General features: G+C 37.4%; 2 protein-coding genes across 7 annotated transcripts in view; one reads left to right on the forward strand and one right to left on the reverse strand.

Annotated features, from left to right (window-relative positions):
• NLRC4 (NLR family CARD domain containing 4) overlaps window positions 1-16,080 on the forward strand; it is a 33,077-nt gene extending 16,997 nt beyond the window's left edge. Inside the window, exon 8 of the mRNA XM_059943632.1 lies at window positions 15,737-16,080. Within this exon, the coding sequence (XP_059799615.1) occupies window positions 15,737-16,029 (293 nt within the window). The 3' untranslated portion in view covers window positions 16,030-16,080. The remainder of the gene's footprint in view (window positions 1-15,736) is intronic.
• A 550-nt stretch (window positions 16,081-16,630) lies between these two features.
• The window catches only part of SLC30A6 (solute carrier family 30 member 6), a 38,068-nt gene continuing 32,691 nt past the window's right edge, over window positions 16,631-22,007 (reverse strand). For all 6 annotated transcript variants that reach the window (XM_059943636.1, XM_059943639.1, XM_059943635.1 and 3 more), the window contains one exon: window positions 16,631-20,105. In XM_059943636.1, coding sequence (XP_059799619.1) covers window positions 19,605-20,105 — 501 coding nt within the window. In that variant the 3' untranslated portion in view covers window positions 16,631-19,604. The remainder of the gene's footprint in view (window positions 20,106-22,007) is intronic.

The raw sequence follows: 22,007 nt of genomic DNA on the forward strand, positions 1-22,007 counted from the left end.
CTTTTTAATGGCTGAGTAATATTCCATTGTATATATGTGCCACATCTCCTTTATCCATTCATCTATCCATGGACACTTAGGTTGCTTCCATGTCCTGGCTATTGTAAATAGAGCTGCAATGAACATTGTGGTACATGACTCTTTTTGAATTATGGTTTTCTCAGGGGATATGCCCAGTAGTGGGATTGCTGGGTTGTATTCTGGTTCTATTTTTAGTTTTTTAAGGAAACTCCATACTGTTCTCCATAGTGGCTGTATCAATTTACATTCCCACCAACAGTGCAAGAGGGTTCCCTTTTCTCCACACCCTCTCCAGCATTTATTGTTTCTAGATTTTTTGATGATGGCCATTCTAACTGGTGTAAGATGATACCTCATTTTAGTTTTGATTTGCATTTCTCTAATGATTAGTGATGTTGAGAATCCTTTCATGTGTTTGTTGGCAATCTGTATATCTTCTTTGGAGAAATGTCTATTTAGGTCCTCTGCCCATATTTGGATTGGGTTGTTTGTTTTTTTAATATTGAGCTGCATGAGCTGGTTGTAAATTTTGGAGATTAATCCTTCATCAATTGCTTCATTTGCAAATATTTTCTCCCATTCTGAGGGTTGTCTCTTCATCTTGTTTATGGTTTCCTTTGCTGTACAAAAGCTTTTAAGTTTCATTAGGTCCCATTTGTTTATTTTTGTTTTTATTTCCATTTCTCTAGGAGGTGGGTCAAAAAGGATCTTGCTGTGATTTATGTCATAGAGTGTTCTGCCTATGTTTTCCTCTAAGAGTTTTATAGTGTCTGGCCTTAAATTTAGGCCTTTAATCCATTTTGAATTTATTTTTGTGTATGGTGTTAGGGAGTGTTCTAATTTCATTCTTTTACACGTAGCTGTCCAGTTTTCCCAGCATCACTTATTGAAGAGGCTGTCTTTTCTCCATTGTATATTCTTGCCTCCTTTATCAAATATAAGGTGACTATATGTGCATGGGTTTAACTCTGGGCTTTCTATCCTGTTCCATTGATCTATATTTCTGTTTCAGTGCCAGTACCATACTGACTTGATTACTGTAGCTTTGTAGTATAGTCTGAAGTCAGAGAACCTGATTCCTCCAGCTCCATTTTTCTTTCTCAAGATTGCTTTCGCTATTTGGGGTCTTTTGTGTTTCCATACAAATTATGAATTTTTTTGTTCTAGTTCTGTGAAAAATGCCAGTGGTAGTTTGATAGGGATTGCATTGAATCTGTAGATTGCTTTGGGTAGTATAGTCATTTTCACAATGTTGATTCTTCCAATCCAAGAACATGGTATATCTCTCCATCTGTTTGTATCATCTTTAATTTCTTTCATCAGTGTCTTATAGTTTTCTGCATACAGTTCTTTTGTCTCCTTAGGTAGGTTTATTCCTAGCTATTTTATTCTTTTTGTTGCAATGGTAAATGGGAGTGTTTCCTTAATTTCTCTTTCAGATTTTTCATCATTAGTGTATAGGAATGCAAGAGATTTCTGTGCATTAATTTTGTATCCTGCTACTTTACCAGATTCATTGATTAGCTCTAGTAGTTTTCTGGTAGCATCTTTAGGATTCTCTATGTATAGTATCATGTCATCTGCAAACAGTGACACCTTTACTTCTTCTTTTCTGATTTGGATTCCTTTTATTTCTTCTTCTTCTCTGATTGCTGTGGCTAAAACTTCCGAAACTGTATTGGATAATAGTGGTGAGAGTGCACAACCTTGTCTTCTTCCTGATCTTAGAGGAAATGGTTTCAGTTTTTCACCATTGACAACGATGTTGGCTGTTGTTTGTCAGATATGGCCTTTATAATGTTGAGGTAAGTTCCCTCTATGCCTACTTTCTGCAGGGCTTTTATCATAAATGGGTGTTGAATTTTGTCGAAAGCTTTTTCTGCATCTATTGAGATGATCATATGGTTTTTCTCCTTCAATTTGTTAATACGGTTTATCACATTGATTGATTGGTGTGTATATAGAAGAATCCTTGCATTCCTGGGATAAACCCCACTTGATCATGGTTTATGATCCTTTTAATGTGCTGTTGGATTCTGTTTGCTAGTATTTTGTTGAGGATTTTCACATCTATGTTCATCAGTGATATTGGCCTGTAGTTTTCTTTCTTTGTGACATCTTTGTCCGGTTTTGGTATCAGGGTGATGGTGGCCTCGTAGAATGAGTTGGGGAGTGTTCCTCCCTCTGCTATACTTTGGAAGAGTTTGAGAAGGATAGGTGTTAGCTCTTCTCTAAATGTTTGATAGAATTCGCCTGTGAAGCCATTTGGTCCTGGGCTTTTGTTTGTTGGAAGATTTTTAGTCACAGTCTCAATTTCAGTGCTTGTGATTGGTCTGTTTATATTTTCTATTTCTTCCTGGTTCAGTCTCAGAAGGTTGTGCTTTTCTAAGAATTTGTCCATTTCTTCCAGATTGTCCATTTTATTGGCATATAGTTTCTTGTAGTAATCTCTCATGATCCTTTGTATTTCTGCAGTGTCAGTTGTTACTTCTCCTTTTTCATTTCTAATTCTATTGATTTGAGTCTTCTCCCTTTTTTTCTTGATGAGTCTGGCTAATGGTTTATCAATTTTGTTTATCTTCTCAAAGAACCAGCTTTTAGTTTTATTGATCTTTGCTATCGTTTCCTTCATTTCTTTTTCATTTATTTCTGATCTGATCTTTATGAGTTCTTTCTTTCTGCAAACTTCGGGTTTTTTTTTTTTTTTTTGTTCTTCTTTAATTGCTTTAGCTGTAAGGTTAGGTTATTTGAGATGTTTTTTTGTTTCTTGAGGTAGGATTGAATTGCTATAAACTTTCCTCTTAGAACTGCTTTTGCTGCATCCCATAGGTTTTGGGTTGTCATGTTTTCATTGCCATTTGTCTCTAGGTATTTTTTGATTTCCTCTTTGATTTCTTCAGTGATCTCTTGGTTATTTAGCAGTGTCTTGTTTAGCCTCCACATCTTTGTATTTTTTACAGATTTTTTTCCAGTAGTTGATATCTACTCTCATAGCATTGTGGTCAGAAAAGATACTTGATACGATCTCAATTTTCTTAAATTTACCAAACCTTGACTTGTAACCCAAGATATGATCTATCCTGGAGAATGTTCCATGAGCACTTGAGAAGAAAGTGTATTCTGTTGTTTGTGGATGGAATGTCCTATAAATATCAATTAAGTCCATCTTATTTAATGTATCATTTAAAGCTTGTGTTTCCTTATTTATTTTTATTTTAGGTGATCTGTCCATTGGTGAAAGTGGGGTGTTAAAGTCCCCTACTATGATTGTGTTACTGTCGATTTCCCCTTTTATGGCTGTTAGCATTTGCCTTATGTATTGAGGTGCTCCTATGTTGGGTGCATAAATATTTACAATCGTTATATCTTCTTCTTGGATTGATCCCTTGATCATTATGTCTTTGTCTCTTGTAATAGTCTTTATTTTAAAGTCTATCTTGTCTGATATGAGAATTGCTACTCCAGCTTTCTTTTGATTTCCCTTTGCATGGAATATCTTTTTCCATCCCCTCACTTTCAGTCTGTATGTGTCCCTAGGTCTGAAGTGGGTGTCTTGTAGACAGCATATATACGGGTCTTGTTTTTGTATCCATTCAGCTAGTCTATGTCTTTTGGTGGGAGCATTTAATCCATTTACATTTAAGGTAATTATCAATATGTATGCTCCCATTACCATTTTCTTAATTGTTTTGGGTTTGTTATTGTAGGTCTTTTCCTTCTCTTGTGTTTCCTGCCTAGAGAAGTTCCTTTAGCATTTGTTGTAAAGCTGGTTTGGTGGTGGTGAATTCTCTTAGCTTTTGCTTGTCTGTAAAGGTTTTAATTTCTCTGTCAAATCTGAATGAGATGCTTGCAGGGTAATCTTGGTTGTAGGTTTTTCTCTTTCGTCACTTTAAATATGTCTTGCCACTCCCTTCTGGCTTGCAGAGTTTCTGCTGAAAGATCAGCTGTTAACCTTATGGGGATTCCCTTGTATGTTATTTGTTGTTTTTCCCTTGCTGCTTTTAATATTTTTTCTTTGTATTTAATTTTTGATAATTTGATTAATATGTGTCTTGGTGTGTTTCTCCTTGGATTTATCCTGTATGGGACTCTCTGCGCTTCCTGGACTTGATTATTTCCTTTCCCATATTAGGGAAGTTTTCAACTATAATCTCTTCAAATATTTTCTCAGTCCCTTTCTTTTTCTCTTCTTCTTCTGGGACCCCTATAATTCGAATGTTGGTGCGTTTAATGTTGTCCCAGTAGTCTCTACGACTGTCCTCAATTCTTTTCATTCTTTTTCTTTATTCTGCTCTGCAGTAGTTATTTCCACTATTTTATCTTCCAGGTCCCTTATCCGTTCTTCTGCCTCAGTTATTCTGCTATTGATTCCTTCTAGAGAATTTTTAATTTCATTGATTGTGTTGTTCATCATTGTTTATTGCTGTTTAGTTCTTCTAGGTCCTTGTTAAACGTTTCTTGTATTTTCTCCATTCTGTTTCCAAGATTTTGGATCATCTTTAGTATCATTACTCTGAATTCTTTTTCAGGTAGACTGCCTATTTCCTCTTCATTTGTTTGGTCTGGTGGGTTTTTACCTTGCTCCATCTGCTGTGTGTTTCTGTGTCTTCTCATTTTGCTTAACTTACTGTGTTTGGGGTCTCCTTTTCACAGGCTGCAGGTTCCTGTTGTTTTTGGTGTCTGCCCCCAGTAGCTAAGGTTGGTTCAGTGGGTTGTGTAGGCTTCCTGGTGGAGGGGGCTGGTGCCTGTGTTCTGGTGGATGAGGCTGGATCTTGTCTTTCTGGTGGGCAGGACCACGTCTGCAGGTGTGTTTTGGGGTGTCTGTGACCTTATGATTTTAGGCAGCCTCTCTGCTAATGGGTGGCGTTGTGTTCCTGTCTTGCTAGTTGTTTGGCATGGGGCGTCCAGCACTGTAGCTTGCTGGTTGTTGAGTGGAGCTGGGTCTTAGCGTTGAGATGGAGATCTCTGGGAGAGCTTTCGCCGTTTGAGATTACACGGAGTTGGGAAGTCTCTGGTGGACGAATGTCCTGAACTCAGATCTCCCACCTCAGAGGCACAGGCCTGACACCTGGCTGGAGCACCAAGACCCTGTCAGCCACATGGCTGCTGGTCTTGCAGAGTCTCCTGGAGAGGCCTGCCCAAAGGTTTTGCCTTTCTTAGTGGTGCTCCAAGTTATGGATCTTTCCTTCCCTTAATTTCTAACTCCACTTCCATCTCCTCTACCCACTCACTTTCCTTAACCCACCAAATCATATCATTTTGGCTGTCATTCTTTCAGGCTTCCCTGCCATTCCAGTTGACACTGGAAGCAGGTGGCTTCTGTGACAGACTAATTAGTTAGCTAATAAATAATCCCTCTCAGGTAACCTCATACCTAAAGCAAGTTGGAAAGGATATGTCTTTTCTTCAAGGAGGCTGTTGGGGAGTGTGTAGAATTAGAATTACAGGTAGGGGAGGCATTTTTAGGTAAAGACCTTTTACCATCTTTCAAATCTTTACGTAGGTAGTTGCTTAATTTGCCCACTTCTGAGGCTGGCCATCGAGACCAGAGAAGGAGATGGTGTGTTTATTAAGAACTAAGCTAGGCAGTAATTTGCCATTTTACTTTAATAGCCTAGTGCCTAATCGCCTCCATATGTAAATGAGAAATTTAAACATAACAGAAGACAGCTGACTCTTGGAAATTTGGCTGTTATGATGTACCCCAAAATGCAAGTGAAAAAAATAACTAAATGAACACTCAATAGTAGTCGCTAATTTGTTCTCAAAATGTTTTTAAAAAGAATTTGTGCAATTATCATTATATGTCTAATAAAACATAACATTATTATCCCTGTTTTATAAAGAAACAGGGACATCATCAGGTTGCCATACTGAAGCAGGGAGAGGGTTAGAGACAGAAGAGTTGATCAAAGGAGGGAGAGAGTGTAGGTGCTGGCATGGCTCCCCTCCAGCCATTTCCTCCACCTCCCAGAGGTATAAAAAGCAGTCTGCTTGGGCTTGAGGCATAAGCTGAAGAGTGAAAGCCAAGCGTTCTCTGCCTTTGGTCTCTAGCCAGGTGATGAGAGTGCTATCTGTCAGAGGCTCCATCATTATGAAGTGGTGCATTTGTTTTGGAGTCAGGAAGACCTGCCCATCCCTTCTGCTTGATAGATGTATGGTCTGCAGCAACGTGAAGTCTCTGAGCCTCAGTTTGCTCATGTGTCAAATGGGGAAAATTATGATGTCTACCATATGAGAGGTTATTGTGCTAATCCGTAATTGAGCTAATGCATATTAAGTAAGAAATTCAACATTGACCCACTGTATATGCTCAATAAATGGTACTATGATCATTATCCTCTGGGGGGCTTCAAGGGGAACCAGATGCTAGGGTCATTGTCTTTTAAAAAAGATCTTCCTTGGCCTGCAAAATAAAATATAACCTGCTCGCTTTTGATGTATAAGACCCTTTATAACAGAGTCTCAATACACCTTCCTCTCCACCTTTATCTTCTGCATGCCTCCCCACCTCTGTGAGGTTCCATCCTCATGGAACTCTTGCTAGTCCCCAGAAATGCCTTTGTATATGCACTCCCTCTAGGAAGTCCTTCACCTCCTCCTATAGTCGTTTAAGACCAAGCTGACATATCTCCTTCTTGGTGAAATAGTCTCCTTATGCTCCCTCTTCTGCACCCCTACACGTAACCTAGATGGTGGTTTTAAGCCTCTTGTCCTGAGTCTTTCGAACTTTTTTTGACTAGGACCCACATTTTAAAAATACATTTTATCTCATGATCCAATACACACGTATATATACATTTTTAAAGTTTCACAGAAAGTAATTATCTTTTGCTATGTGTGATACACTCTGTTATTTTCTATTCTATCTAACCAATTTCACTTAAAACAAATGCTGATTGCAATCCATTAAATTCATCTCATGTTCCTCTAAAGGAGGGGATACCCTGAAGCTTAAAACAAAACACTTATCCAAAAAAGGAACCCTGTTTCACTGCTGGTAGGAATGTAAGTTGGTGCAGCCACTATGGAAAACGGTATGGAGGTTCCTTTAAAAACTAAAAATAGAGTTACCATATGATCCAGCAATCCTAGTCCTGGGCATATATCCTGAGAAAACTCTAATTCAAAAAGATACATGCACCCCAGTGTTCATAGCACTATTTACAAGAGCTGAGACATGGAAGCAACCTAAATGTCCATTGACAGATGAATGCATAAAGAAGATGTGGTGCATATATACAATGGAATATTACTTAGCCATAAAAAGCATGAAAAAATGCCATTTGCAGCAACATGGATGGATCTAGAGATGATCATATTAAGTGAAGTAAGTCAGAGAAAGACAAATATCATATGATATCACTTATATGTGGAATCTAAAAAAATGATGCAAATACTTATTTACAGAACAGAAACAGACTCACAGACATAGAAAACAATCTTAGGGTTACCAAAGGGGACAGCGGGGGCAGGGAGAGAATTTGGGATTAACATATACACACTACTATACATAAAACGGATGGGCAAGCAGGACCTACTGTACAACACAAGGAACTATATTCAGTATCTTGTAATAACGTATAATGGAAAAGAATCTGAAAAAGAAAAAATATACATACATATATATATAGAACAATCACTTTGGTGTACACCTGAAACTAACACAACATTGTAAATTAACTATACTTCAATTTTAAAAATGGTTATTAAAAAAAACCCCACTGCTCTAATCTATATCCTGGATCCAGGGCTTCTCTTTCCATGGTCATTTCTGGCTGTGCATTTCTGCTCTTGTGTGACTCTAGATCTGTGTAATCTTGCCTCCTGCAGTGATTCCTTTTCCTATCCTCCAAGTCAGGGGTCCCCAACCCCCGGGCCTGCAGACCAGTACTGGTCCTCGGCCTGTTAGGAACTGGGCCGCACAGCAGGAGGTGAGGGGTGGGCCAGTGAGCAAAGCTTCATCTGCCGCTCCCCATTGCTCCCATTACCGCCTGAGCCATCTCCACCCACCAACCCACCCCCGCTCCCCTGTCCGTGGAAAAATTGTCTTCCACGAAACCAGTCCCTGATGCCATAAAGGTTGGGGACCACTGCTCCAAGTGACTCAGATGGGTAGAACAGTCACTTATCCTTAATTTCTACTGGAAGGCCCCAGTATAATTATAGATGTAGCAGATTTACTGAATGCTTGTAAGTAATTGGGAAGGGTGGGATTACATGATAGTTCTGAATAGCAGATTAAATTTAATATTGGCACTTCCCCATTCCCAATGAGATGCAAGAACATTTCTGCCAATTCAGGCTCTAGTTGCCTGTCAACTGCCCTGTCTTCCTCCATCACCATCTCTTACAGACCCCAGCAATTCCAAAACAAACAAACAAAAAATCCCTCCATGTTATTATGAAGAGTAATTAAATTATATCTAGCACCCTAAGCCCAAACTCGGTTCAGGACCTTCCTTCACATAGCCAAAGACATATTAATGTGCTCTGTAAACAACAGGCTTCAGTTCCAGGTCTCTCCTCTACCTCTCCACCACTGGGCTCTATAAACATCAAAGAGAAGAATAGATTTATTTCCTCCATAATATGAATCATGTTAAAAGGCAGATGAAGCCAGAATTAGGGTTCATTTTGTTTTTGTACTTTTTAATTGAAGTATAACATACCCACAGAAAAGTGTACAAATCCTAAGTAGATAGTACAAGGAATTTTCATAAGGTTCACATACCCATGTAACTAGTACCCAAATCAAGAAACAGAAGATTGTCAGCTTTATAGCTCCCTTCTCCCAAGGGTAACTGCTATCCGGACTTCTAACATCATAGATTGGTCTTGACTGTTTTTGAATTTTATATAAATGGAATCATGTAGTATGTATTCTTTTGTGTTTTCTTTGGTTGAACATCATGTGTGTGAAATTCATCCATATTTTTATGTGTAGTCATGGTTCATTCATTCTCATTGTTGTAAAATCTTCTATTGTGTTAACATACCCCAACTGATTTTCCCATTCTACTGTTGATAATTTGAGTAATTTTTAGTTTTTGAATATTGTGAATAGTGCTGCTATGAACAACCTTGTATATATCTTTTGGTGAACAAATGGCCACATTTCTGTTGGGTATCTATGGTGGGTTTGGATTACAGGTAAAGATTATAGGCAAGCATATGTTCAGCTTTAGTACACATGTCAGTCTTCCAATGTTCTTATATTCAATTCAGGTTTTAAAAAACAGTGGTTTTTATTATTACACACAGCAATTTATTTTTATTAGAGCACTTACCATTTGAATTTAGAGAATGTATTCATATGTCTGTCTGCCCCACTAAACTGTGAGGTCTTTGAGAACAGGCCCAGGCCATTAGACTTGGCATTGAGTATATATCCCAAACTCAATAAATATTTGTTGTATGAATGAACAAATTAACTTACAGCACTTCCACAATTTGCCATGAAATACAGGCTAGCTTGGGTTCTTAGAAACCCAATTACAGTAAATGCTATTTTCTTATATATAAAATCAACCAAAAATTCTAAAATACACTTGTATGATTTCACAACCTCTTTACTATATCTGAACCAACCAATTGTTCAAGCCTCTAGCATAAGTTTCCTGGCTCTGGTCCATAACACCTCTCCTGGATCAGACCTGGCTTTGGGATTGCCATCCCCATTTAGTGATGGTATATGTGATGGATGAGATACAATATGCCTTGAGATGGGATAAGAAAATGCAGACTGGTAATAAGAGATGGGGAGTCTAATGAAATAAGGGCTACATAGGAAGAAGTAGGGAGGAAATATGTCATAGGAAGTATTTAATGAGATACAGGGTAGGGGAGATGCGCTGGAGACATAGGGAGTATTTTCAGAAAAGTACCTTTTTACCAAAGGTTTTAGACACCTCCTGGTCCTAACTGAAACCTGGTTCTCCCCTACAGCTCTATTTAGTCACTTTTTATTTTCTTGATTTTTATGCCTCTCAGAGTTGAAAGGCAAGGTCAGGTTCTCCTTGATTCTCATTCTGCCCTTCTAGTCCACTCCTTCTCCAACCTCATTAAGGATTCCTACTCTCATGAAGCTTAGGCCATTTAACTGGACTATGGTTTGTCCTTTGTTATTGCTATGAATTCTGAACTTCTTGTCATCTTTTCTTATTCACTGAAGCCTTTGGCAACTGTCTTACAGAATTCCTCACCCTCTAACTTTGGTCATCCACCTAGAAGACTTCACTCCTTTTGTGAAACTACTCAGGCAACACTCAGGAACCGCCTCTTTGGTCCTTCTCTTCCATTCTCCTTCACCCATCTGTGAGCATGGAATTATCAGATTATGATAATTCCACTTAAAATTGTTCTGCTTCTGAGATATTAAATTCAGATAATCCATTCTCAAACAACAACCTTCTAAATTTCCATCCTGGTTACTCAATGACTCATCACCAGTTCATTTTACTTCATTGGGACTTCCAGTCTGTTGAGTTCACTACTATCTACTTACTGAATAGCCCCTGTCTATCTTGACTTCCCTTCCTACCTAGTTTAAATTCCACCCTTCATCCTGCAAACATTCTTGTCACAATAGCTGAAACTCTCATGGCCCACAGTATTACAAGTCAATCTAGGCAATGACAGTTAGTGATGGATGTGTGTGATAGATGCAATAGTGAAATGAAGAAAGTATAATGAGAGGTGGAGTCTCTAAATAAAGAAAGACTACTTAATGAGATGCAGGGAGAAAATGAGATGTGGCGGAAAGGTATGAAATTAGATACAGTGTATTTGCTGGCAAAACTGAAAACCTGGATTGTCCTTAATTTTCCACTTTTTCTGTACCTACACTCAGGTTACTGGGGAAAATCAGACAATTTGGCAGATAGGTACACTACAAGTTTATAGTGACAAGTTTCAACAAAAATATTTAGAGCAAATGGTAAGAAAGCATTATATAATGAAACTTGTGGTATGCAGCAAAAGCAGGGCCTGAATAAAATTCTCATCATCTTAAATACTTATATTAGAAAAGAAGGCTGGAAAATTAGTAAGTTTCTAATTTAAGAAGCCAGAAAAACAGAGTAAACCCCAATACAATAAACATAAGAGTATAAATCAATGAAATAGAAAACAAAAATACAATTAAAAAAAGATTAGTAAAGCTTAAAGTTGGTTCTTTAAAAAGAGTAACAAAATAGATAAAAATTAAGCAAGACTGATCAAGAAAAAACAGAGCAACATAAATAATTTCATTAATCAAAATGGAGACATAAGCACATGAATGTGTGTAGTGGCTTTACTCATATCACATATCTGATAAGGGACTACTATCTAGACTATATAAAGAACTCTTACAACTCATTGATAAAAAGACAACTCAATGTTTAGAAAAGGCAAAGGATCTGAATAGGCATTTCTCCAAAGAAGATACATAAATGGCTAATAAGCATCAGAAAAGATGCTCAACATCATTAGCCATCAGGGAAATGCAAATCAAAGCCACAGTGAAATGCCTCTTGCCACCCACTAGGATGGTTATAATAAAACAGGTAATAACAAGTGTTGACAAGGACATAGAGAAATTGGACGCTCATATGCTGGTGGCTGGAATGTAATAGGAAATGTTTTCCTGCTTAGGAAAACATTCTGGCACCTCTTCAAAAGGTTAAACATAGAGTTACCAATTCCACCCTGAGGTACCCAAGAGAAAATGAAAATATATGTCCATACAAAAACTTGTACAGCAATGTTCATAGCATGTTTAATAGCCCGAAAGTGGAAACAACCCAAATGTCCATCACTACTGAATGGATAAACAAAATGTGATATATCCATATAATAGAGTATTATTCAGCCATAAAAAGAATGAAGTATTAGAATACACTATAACATGGATGAACCTTGAAAATATCATACTAAGTGAAAGAAACCAGTCACAAAAGACCACATTATGGTATGACTCCATCTAAATGAAATGTCCAAAATAGGCAAATCTATAGTAACAGAAAGAAGATTAATGGTTGCCAACGTTGGGGGTAGGGTGGGAATGACTGCTAGTGACTGTGGAGTTTATTCTTGGGGATGATTAAAATGTCCTGGAATTATATAGTAGTGTATAACTTTGTGAATATACTAAAACCCACTACAGTTACACTTTAAAAGGGTGAATTTTATGGTATGTGTATTATATCTCCCAAAAAAGTCCATAAAAGTATATCCTAAGCAAAGTATTTTTTAGACATAGAGTACTTGTCAAAACCACATTTTTAAAAATACAAAAGAATGATAAACTCTACATCAGAACAGTAGTTTCTTTGGGTCAGAAGGTGGCAGACGTGTACAATAGGGGGATACCACATAGTAGATCCTAGTTTTTACCCATGTTCTTATTCTCAGGCTAAGTGATAGATTCATGAGTGAATAGGTGAAATTAGTGACCTATCCAATTCTGAATACATGAGGTCTATTAAAACAATAAACACAATCTCTCAACATTTCCTGGCAATCTTACTGTGCTTCTGTATACAGCACTCTCTAAATAAACAATTTCAAACTTTATTCTCCTTAATCCACCAGTCTTCCACTATTTCACAGTGGATGTGATTCTTTTTTCCCTCTCCTTCTCCTGTTACATTATAGTAGGTCTCTCCCCTCCTATCTAAGGGCAGTCTCTCTACTCTAGCTGTGCTTCAGATCCCAGCCCTGCCCTCATTCCTGTTCAAGGACACCATTTCACCAATTATGCCCCTCTTTACTCTTTCCTATCAGTTTTTAAAGATGCTCAAATCGCTCTCATTTTAAATAAAACTCTTCCTGACTCCTATCTTCCTCCTATGGCTATCTATCATCCCGTCTTTCCCTTCAAGGCAAAAATTTATGTACCCTCAGTACATCTCCACTTCCTGATCATCCTCTGCTTCCTACTCATTCCAGCTGACTCTCTACACACCTGCATGTGTCTTAATTCAATAGAAATTTTCCAAAGTGTTTCACTTACCTGTGTAAAAGAAGACACTGAGCACTCCCCCTCCTTTTCGAAATGTTCTCTTGACTTCTATGCTACCTTGGTTACTTCTCAGTCTCCTTTGCAATGGCAATTCCTCTACATAGATATTAAATGCTCCCAATTTCTCTTAAAACTTGGTCCTAGGTGCTCTGCTCTTCTTTCCTAGAGATTACATTTAATCTTAAAGCTTTAAGTGCCATTTTAAAATTCTGACTCCCAAAATTTTGTTTCTAGCCCATCAGCAATCTGGGACTATCAGAAAGAAATCATTGCTAGCTCAGGGATCTATTTCACCTGTTCTAACTTAACCCTTTTTTAGATGACATAGTTTGATTTAAATGTTTGAGGCTGAACTCTCTTATCCAGCATGTTCTCAAAAAGACAGCCATCACATCTGAAGTCCATTATCCAGTTTGTTCTCAAAAAAAAAAAAAAAAAAAAACAAACCACCACAGACCGTACTCATGTTCTAGCTCAGTGGTAAATCCTGGGCCAAATCATTCTGCCACATGGATCCTGATAATTTTCCAAGTGCCCTTTCTTGTTTTCTAATTGTATTCTTTAAAAAAAATAGCATCTTATTTTTGTTGTGTTAGACGCAGTAACTTTTTAGGGTCTCTTAAAAAAACTAGGTTTTTGAAGTTTTTTTCCTGCTCCCTATGTTGCCTCATTTTTGTTTGGCTTTTAGTCAAAGGAACAGCCTTCCTTATTGGTGGCTGTTCTCAATTGTCTAGTATCCCTATACTGTTCTCTTCACATTTTAGAGTGAAGCACAAGTTGATAGGAAGCTCTTTGCACCTGAGGGAGGGGGTTAGGTTCACTGTGGGTGATGAGGAAAGAAAAATAGACTCTTCCTTTGTGGGGCCTTTCTTTGGAGGCAATTCAATACTACCTGAGAAGGATCCTTACTCCTGAAGTATGTAAGCCCAATTGCCACTGCTCTGGAAACAAAGTGGGGTTGCAAAGCCTATTGCCTTTGTGTGCTCCCAGGGCACCCTGACCTACCACAGCACCTAACACCCATCTAATTACTTTTTTTTTTAATTAATTTATTTTTATTGAAGTATAGTTGATTTACAATGTTGTGCCAGTAATTACTTTATAATGTACGTTTTCACACTATATTATAAGCCCAATGAGACAGAGACCATGTATTTCCTTTTACATATCCCCAGCACCTAGCACAATCCGGGGTACATAGTAGGCACTCAAAAATGTTTGCTGAATGAATAAATGGCAAGAGCTCTGGGTCAGGGGAACTACAGGGTGGTCTCTGGCAACACTAGAGTTTTGTTTAGGATGTAGGAACCTTCAAGGATCAGAATCCTTCTACCCAGAGGATTTGAGATTCTGCCTGAAATTTGGATCGAGCCACTTGTGTTCTCCACAGCCCACGTATAGCCTACAGCTCTAAATGTCACAGATTCCTCTTCTCTCAGTAGTCTGCTCCATTAAATGAACAAAATGCATGCCCTTGATTATGGATTATGTTGCTTGTTCTTGGTTCTTGTGCTTGCGCACATTCTAGTAATTATGCAAGAAGCTCTCTTATTGATACCATTCTTTAAGCTTGGCAGACAGCCTGTATAAAGAGCTTACCCTCTGAGGATGGAATGGGCTTGAAATTCTTCTTTGTTAAAGTTCCTTGTAGGTGGTGAAATCTGTTCTACTAGTTGGGAAGGAGAAATGAAGTTGCTCTTTGGGGAAGGAGCCTTATATACAGACATGCTAATTGGCAACCAGTATTTTGACTGACCACATGCCATGCTGGGAAGCACATGGGAAAGAGGGCAGAGGCAGAAAAGACTTGAACATGAGGGATAAGAGAGAGCAGGAAGAAAGTTACCTATAAGGAAGAGAGAAGGGCTCATTATGGGAAGGAGAAACAGAGGAGAAAGTGAGGCCCTATGTATGAGCTAGGCTGGGCACAGGCTAAGCTGGTGTAACAGAAGACCCAACCACACCTTGGCTTACAGAACACAGAGCTTTATTGCCCTCTCCTATAATACTCAGAAGTGGGCAGTACAGGCAGTTGGGGTGGCTTTGCTCTGTGCAGTCTTTCAGACCCAGAAACCTACTTTTTCTTTACTCCTCCATTCCTTAGGGTGTTATCTTTGATTTCATGGTAATGGCTAGGATGTTTACTTTCCCTTTGTAGGAGGTACTATAGAGTGCCCTATTCTGTAAGGAAAAGAGGAAGTTCCTGAAGAGTCTAGGGAGGGTTAAAAATAAGCCCAAAGCTCCAAATCTTGAGATAACTGAAGGAACTTACTTACTCAGGTTCACAGTTAGGAATATTCCAAACCCAAAGAAACAAGTTAGGTAGTGTTTGCTTCTTCAGAAGAGGAAATGACCTAATATTGTTGAAGTCCGACTCCAGTTTTGAAAACAGGTACTGAATATTTTAATTGCATCTCTCATACCTCAATTTTTATGCAATTTTCCATTTCCTGGAAGAGTCAGGAAAAGATATATAATTCATTTATATTGGTTTGCTATACTAATTACTATTTATCAGATTCCCTTACATTTTAGGAAAAATATAATTTGTAAATATAAAGGACCAGGTTCACAATCACTACTCTAACTACAGAGAATTCTGATTTCTTTCTTAAGCAAAGCACTAGTCCAAACATGGTCTCTTAAAAAAAAAAAAAAAAAAGCTGTTTTGCTTCCAGCTAACACACTTATTTCTATTCTTTTACTCAGGTGCATTTTTTGAAAAGAACCTTCTGAAAAACTTCCAGCAGCTGGATTTGGCAGGAAATTGTGTGAGCAGTGATGGATGGCTTGCCTTCATGAGTGTATTTGAGAATCTTAAGCAATTGGTGTTTTTTGACTTCAGTACTAAAAGACTTTTACCTGATGCATCATTAGTCAGAAAACTTAGCCATGTGTTATCCAAATTAACTTTTCTCCAAGAAGCTAGGCTTGTTGGGTGGCAATTTGATGACGATGACGTCAGTGTTATTAAAGGTGCTTTTAAACTAGTAACTGCTTAAATAAAGGGTACTCTAAGCCCATGAATGCTCTGGAGACCCCATTACTTTCAGCCTGGTGATTTAAAAATCTTTGCTCATCTAGTCCAAGAGTCTGAAAGTAAATGGCAATCCACTATACACCTAAAAAATATCCTTCAGTGTCTGCCTAACTCACCCCTTCTAAACTTTTTCTTCTTTTACTGGTATCAGGATGATGTGTGGCACCATCACCTCCTTAGCTGGCCTCTTCCATGGAAATCTACTTTCTTAGTTTCATCATTCAAGTAAAAAGGAAAAGGAAAAGAGGAGGATGCCAAGAAAATGAGCCCAAAGAAGAGGAGGAAATGGGAGGGAGTTTAACTTGACATGTATAAATAGTTCTGGTGTCCCATCACTTCTACTAGGATTATCAGTTACTTGAAGGGGACTCCTGTTTATCCTTGTATTCCCTTTGGTCTCAAGAATAGCAGGTCACCAAAATTTATATATTGTATGCACATTTACTTAGTACAGGGCCTGGCATGTACTATACTCTCGACAAGCATTTGCTGAATATGGGATAAAGTTACCAATAAAGAACAGGCCAAAATTATTTAAAAGCAGAGAGAAAACTCCATGTATGTTCTTTATTCAAACAGTTTAATTCAAACAATTTGGAATGTAAAAAGTATTTTCTTACATAAGAAGCAGATCAGACTCCCCAAAAAGATCAGCAATCTTTAGTTAAGCGAAAAATTGGCAGTTTATGAGTAGCTAAATCAGAGGCTTGAATGAGTAGCTAAACCAGTTGCTGATACATGTATGTAATTCCATCTGTGACTTCAGAGATTAAGGAAGAAAGAAAAAATGGACCCCATTACTTTGTACCCTATGGAAGCTAAGGGTACCCTGCCCTAATCTTTTCCCCACCACCTCCAAAAATAATCCTTCCCCACAAAGAAAGAAGTCTAAGAAAAATCTGTTTAATCTAAACAGATTTAAGTCAAGGCAAATCTGAAATAAACAAAAACCAAAATGGTGTCAGCCTGTAGTTTAACCCTCTGCTCTCATGGCACCTCCAATTAATGGCTCGGGTATTGGAATAGGTAACACTTGGCCTGTATGTTGAGGTAGTCACTGAAAAGAAATACTAGGTACAATATTCCGTTTCACAAGTGGGCATATATTCTGCAGATTTAATCATACAATTTTAGAGCTGATAGTTTACAGATCAACTACTTCATTTCCCACCCTAACTTTACAGATGAGAAACCTCATAGAAGTTAAATGACTTGCCCATGGTTATAAAACTACCTATATAGTGGCAGCATGAGGATCGGAACCCAAATCTCTCGTCTTCTAGTCCAGTGTTTTTTTTCCGTTATAATATAGCAGTTTCTCAAACAGGATTAATCATATTCCATGAAGCTTGCTCTTAATCACAAACCATGGGTCAAGTACTTAATTCAAACTTGCTTCTTTGTCTAGCTTCAAGTAACTCTGTGGCAAGATTTACCAGTAAGGCTACTACATCTAGGCCTGTGCTGGCCAAGCTTCTTATTTTCATATCCAGAACCTGGTCAGATCTTGGCAAATAAGACTTCTTTATATAATAATGCCTGGAACAATGTCACCTGAAGCAGTTGGCATTACTGAATTTCAGCAAGTAGAGCCAATTCTTTCAGAACCCATATGTAACTTCTCAAATAGTGTAGGTGAGTATCAAAGCACCTTTGGAAGGACAATTAATTGCACAGGTGTTACCTCTAAATGGGTGTTGAGGAAATAGGCATTTAACATCTCACAGAACTGTGTTCAGTACCTGGGCACTTTAAAAATCCCCTGGAGATGGAGAAGACATGCATAGCATGGTAGCACATACCTCTTAATCATCACTCAGTACACGGCAGTTCTTCAGATTTCATGCATGACCCGAATTCACGTTTAGATGAGGTCAATGGAGGAAAAATCACCCTGTAATAGTAGACCAATAATAGGTATAGTAATAGTTGGAGAACATAAGACAAATGTCAAGGAACAGGTTGCCTTATCACATTTTACAAAGTTTCACTTTCCCCAGCAGTCAAGGTAGCGTGGGCTCTATTTCTTCAGCAGGTCAAGTGCCTGAACAGGGTTGTAGATGTCAAAGATAATGATCAACTCCTCATCAAGCAAAAGTTATTTGGTACATGGTCACTTATTATCACAGGATGACTACAATTCTGCTTGACAGAGATGGCTTCTTAGATGTTTATGATTCTACTGTAAAGAAACAGGATTTGGGAGTGTTGCTCATATTTAAAAGAGGATGAGTTTATTGAAGAAACTTGCAAATTCTAAAAAAAAAAAAAAAATCTTCTCTAGATAGCTGCTGATGGCTGGAAATGTCATAAATCTTCAGGAGTACTGGATTCTAGAAAAGTTGAATCCACTCTCAAAATCCATTTTTAAAACCTAATTATAAAACTCATGATAAAATGAAAAAAAAATCTCACAGGTAATCTGTGACTACTGTTTGTTATACTTTTTATAAGTAATGCTGGCCATGTTAGAAAGTCCTTAACATTTGCATTTGGAAAATAATTTACATGATTCTCACACTTCAATTCACTATTTTCAATAAAGCAAAACAAAATAAGTTAGAAACTGCCTAATGCAGATATAACAATACTGTATTCTATAACCTAAGGTCCACTATGTTTTGGTAAAATTATATAATGTAAACTCAAATTGTTCATGCCACTTTGAAAAAAGATCAAATCGTATTACTACGTATGGAATTCCACCTATTTTGGTAATAATATATGTGATATATTTTGTTAATAAAATGAGAAATTAAAGTCAACCAATGAAAGGTGACAAAAAAGATAAATCTATCATTATGTCAGTATTTGGTTGAATGTAAGACAGAAAACTGGGATTCCTTCACTGCATATCACCTAAGGATTTGGTATTTATTTAACCAAAATAAAACACTTTGAGAATGATGGGCCACTTACAAATGTATGGAAATTTTTTAATGAGAAAAACTATTAAAAAACTGATAAGTAAAAATTTTAAATTGTGCCAGATGGTAAAATATGTTTTAAAATTTCTGATAAAAATGTTTGCTTTTACTTTGCAAGACATAATTCAGGAGGACCTCAAAGGAAAATGTAGCAATTATGTTTGGAAAATCTATAAAAGAGACTTCTACTTTTAAAATGGACTTTTTCTTTTCCTAAAACGTGTACTCAAGAAGCATGTTTATAAATTTCACTGAAGAAAGTATTATATTTTTAATAATGTGACAGATCCACTCCATCAAGTGGCTCTCTTATAAAGGTAGTGTTATATCACACTGCGGTCAACTACGAAACCAAAGATAGCAAAATTCAAATTTAGAGAAACAGCTTTCTAAAGGAAGCCTATTTAAAGCCTATAACATTTAGAAGGTTCTCACTGCCCCAAATACATTTTACAAAAATATAGTTTCATTGGTTTCATGAAATGTGAACAAACCTACTATTCTCTAATTAGAGTAAATGATTGAACAGTCGAGGCAAAGTTGGATTACTAAATAAACTGAAAGTCAAGGAGTCAATGTTCCTCATAAAAATAAATTAAATTACAGTACATCATGGTCTTGGTTGTCCAATTCTATTGTTAGTTCCATATCTACTTGGTATATTTGTAAAACCAGTCCTGAATCCTTGGGTTGCTCCAATTCCTGGAACTCCAAGTCCTTGATTAAGCATGCTGCTATAAGGTGTGTGTCCATGATTAAGACCCAAACCATAAGGTCTTGTTTGAGTATTTAGAAGAATAACTGGGCTCACGTTTTTTCCAGGGGTGTTAAATGAAAATTCTGGAGGTGGACTACTGGGTTTAGCTGGAGTTGATGTAACAGGGTTTGAATCGTCAGTACCCTTTAAAGGAGGCATTGGGATTATGTGATGATCTGAGAAGTTTAGGACATTGGCTGCAACAGGCCCAGACAGTAAGGCAGGCCTGATCCAATCATCCTTGAAAATCTGAACAGTCAGAGTAGATACTAGTGTGTACAGCCTGTTGGTCACATGAGCAAGAACCATTTGTTCGTTTGCATCTCGTCGAATTCTCACATGAACAGATCCAGCCTAAAAGGGACAAAATCATACGAAAGAGACTGCTTAGAATTATACTACTGAAAATTCCATTAGAAATGAACATTTTATTTATGATTTGGTTGTAACATTACTTGGTATTTTCTTTAAAACAAGAGAAAACTTAATGTCTTGAGATTCTTTAAAGACTACTTAGTAGTAATTATCAATGTAAAGAGTTAATAAAATAATTTATGACTCTAAACAAAATGTGACTTTTTAAAATATTAAAAAAAGAAATCCATGTAGGAGGAAGGCAGACATGTTGTAACACAAGGCAGAATACAAATGAAGTATATGGAAAATGCACTGAAAGGGCAGAGAAGGCAGGTATTAATTCAATTGAGGAAGACTTCAAAAGAAGATGGCATTTGATCTGGGTTGGTGGTCAAATGAAATTTCAAAAGGCAGAGACAGGCATTCTAAGCTGAGGGAATAGCAATTAAAACCCACGGCATGTTTGGGCAAGAATAAGCAATATTATTATATAAAAAGAAGTACAATATTTCAGGGAGCAGAAAAAGAATGAAAGAGAGAAAAGACAGGAAGAAAAGGAAGAGGAAAGGAGGAAACAAGGAAAGGAAGAACAGAAAGAAGAAAGAAAGATAGGTTAGGTAATAGAGGTAAAAAGAAAGGCTAGGAGGGGGTTCTAAAAACCATGAATAAGGAGTTTTAGTTGCAGCAATCAAACAGAAGTAAAATAATTAGCATTCAGAAAAATTACAGTTATGGATAATTGCTAATTAGTTAGGAAATGACTGCAACAGTCTAGGTTAGAAATGAAGAAGACTGAGATTGGACAGATATAGTGGGACCAGAGAGGGACAGATGGATTCATGATATTCCATGGGAGATCTTAATTCTCAACTGGATATAATGAATGAGGGAGATGAAGTCATCAAAGACAATCTCAAGGTTTCTAGCCTAGGTTACTAGGATAGAGAGCACCAGGCATTACAATGATGGTTAGAAGTATGCTTATTAACTTGATAAGATGTTCATCATACATTTTGTCTTTAAAAGATAGTAAAATAACAGGTACAACAATGATCATATTTTGATTAAAACACACACAGAAAAATATCAAGAATGATATCACATGATCATCTCAATAGATGAAGAAAAAGCATTTGACAAAATTCAACATCCATTTACGATAAAAACTCTCGACAAAGTTGGTATATAGGGAACATACATCAAAATAATAAAGGCCATTTATGACAAACACACAGCTAACATCATACTCAATGATGAAAAGCTGAAAGCTTTTCCTCTAAGATCAGGAATAAGACAAGGATGCCCACTCTTGACATTTCTATTTAACATAGTATTAGAAGTCCTAGCCACAACAATCAGAGGAGAATAAGAAATAAGATGCATCCAAATTGGAAGGGAAGAAGTAAAATTATCACTATTTGCAGAAGACATGATACTATATATAAAAAACCCTAAACTATTAGAACTAATAAATGAATTCAGTAAAGTTTCAGGATATAAAACTAATATATAGAAATCTGTTCCATTTCTATATACTAATAATGAACTATCAAAAAGAAAAATCAAGAAAATCCCACTTACAATTGAATCAAAAAGGATAAAATATCTAGGAATAAATTTAACAAAGGAAGGCTTCCCCAGTGGTGCAGTGGTTAAGAATCCGCCCGCCAATGCAGGGGACACGGGTTCTAGACCTGGTCCATGAAGATTCCACATGCTGCGGAGCAACTAAGCCCGTGAGCCACAACTACTGAGCCTGCGCTCTAGAGCCCGCGAGCCACAGCTACTGAAGCCCGTGTGCCTAGAGCCCATGCTCCACAACAAGAGGAGCCACTGCAATGAGAAGCCCACGCACCACAACAAAGAGCAGCCCCCGCTCGCTGCAACTAGAGAAAGCCC

This window comes from Balaenoptera ricei, chromosome 13 (genome assembly GCF_028023285.1).
Source record: "Balaenoptera ricei isolate mBalRic1 chromosome 13, mBalRic1.hap2, whole genome shotgun sequence".
NCBI classification, from domain to species: Eukaryota; Metazoa; Chordata; class Mammalia; order Artiodactyla; family Balaenopteridae; genus Balaenoptera; species Balaenoptera ricei.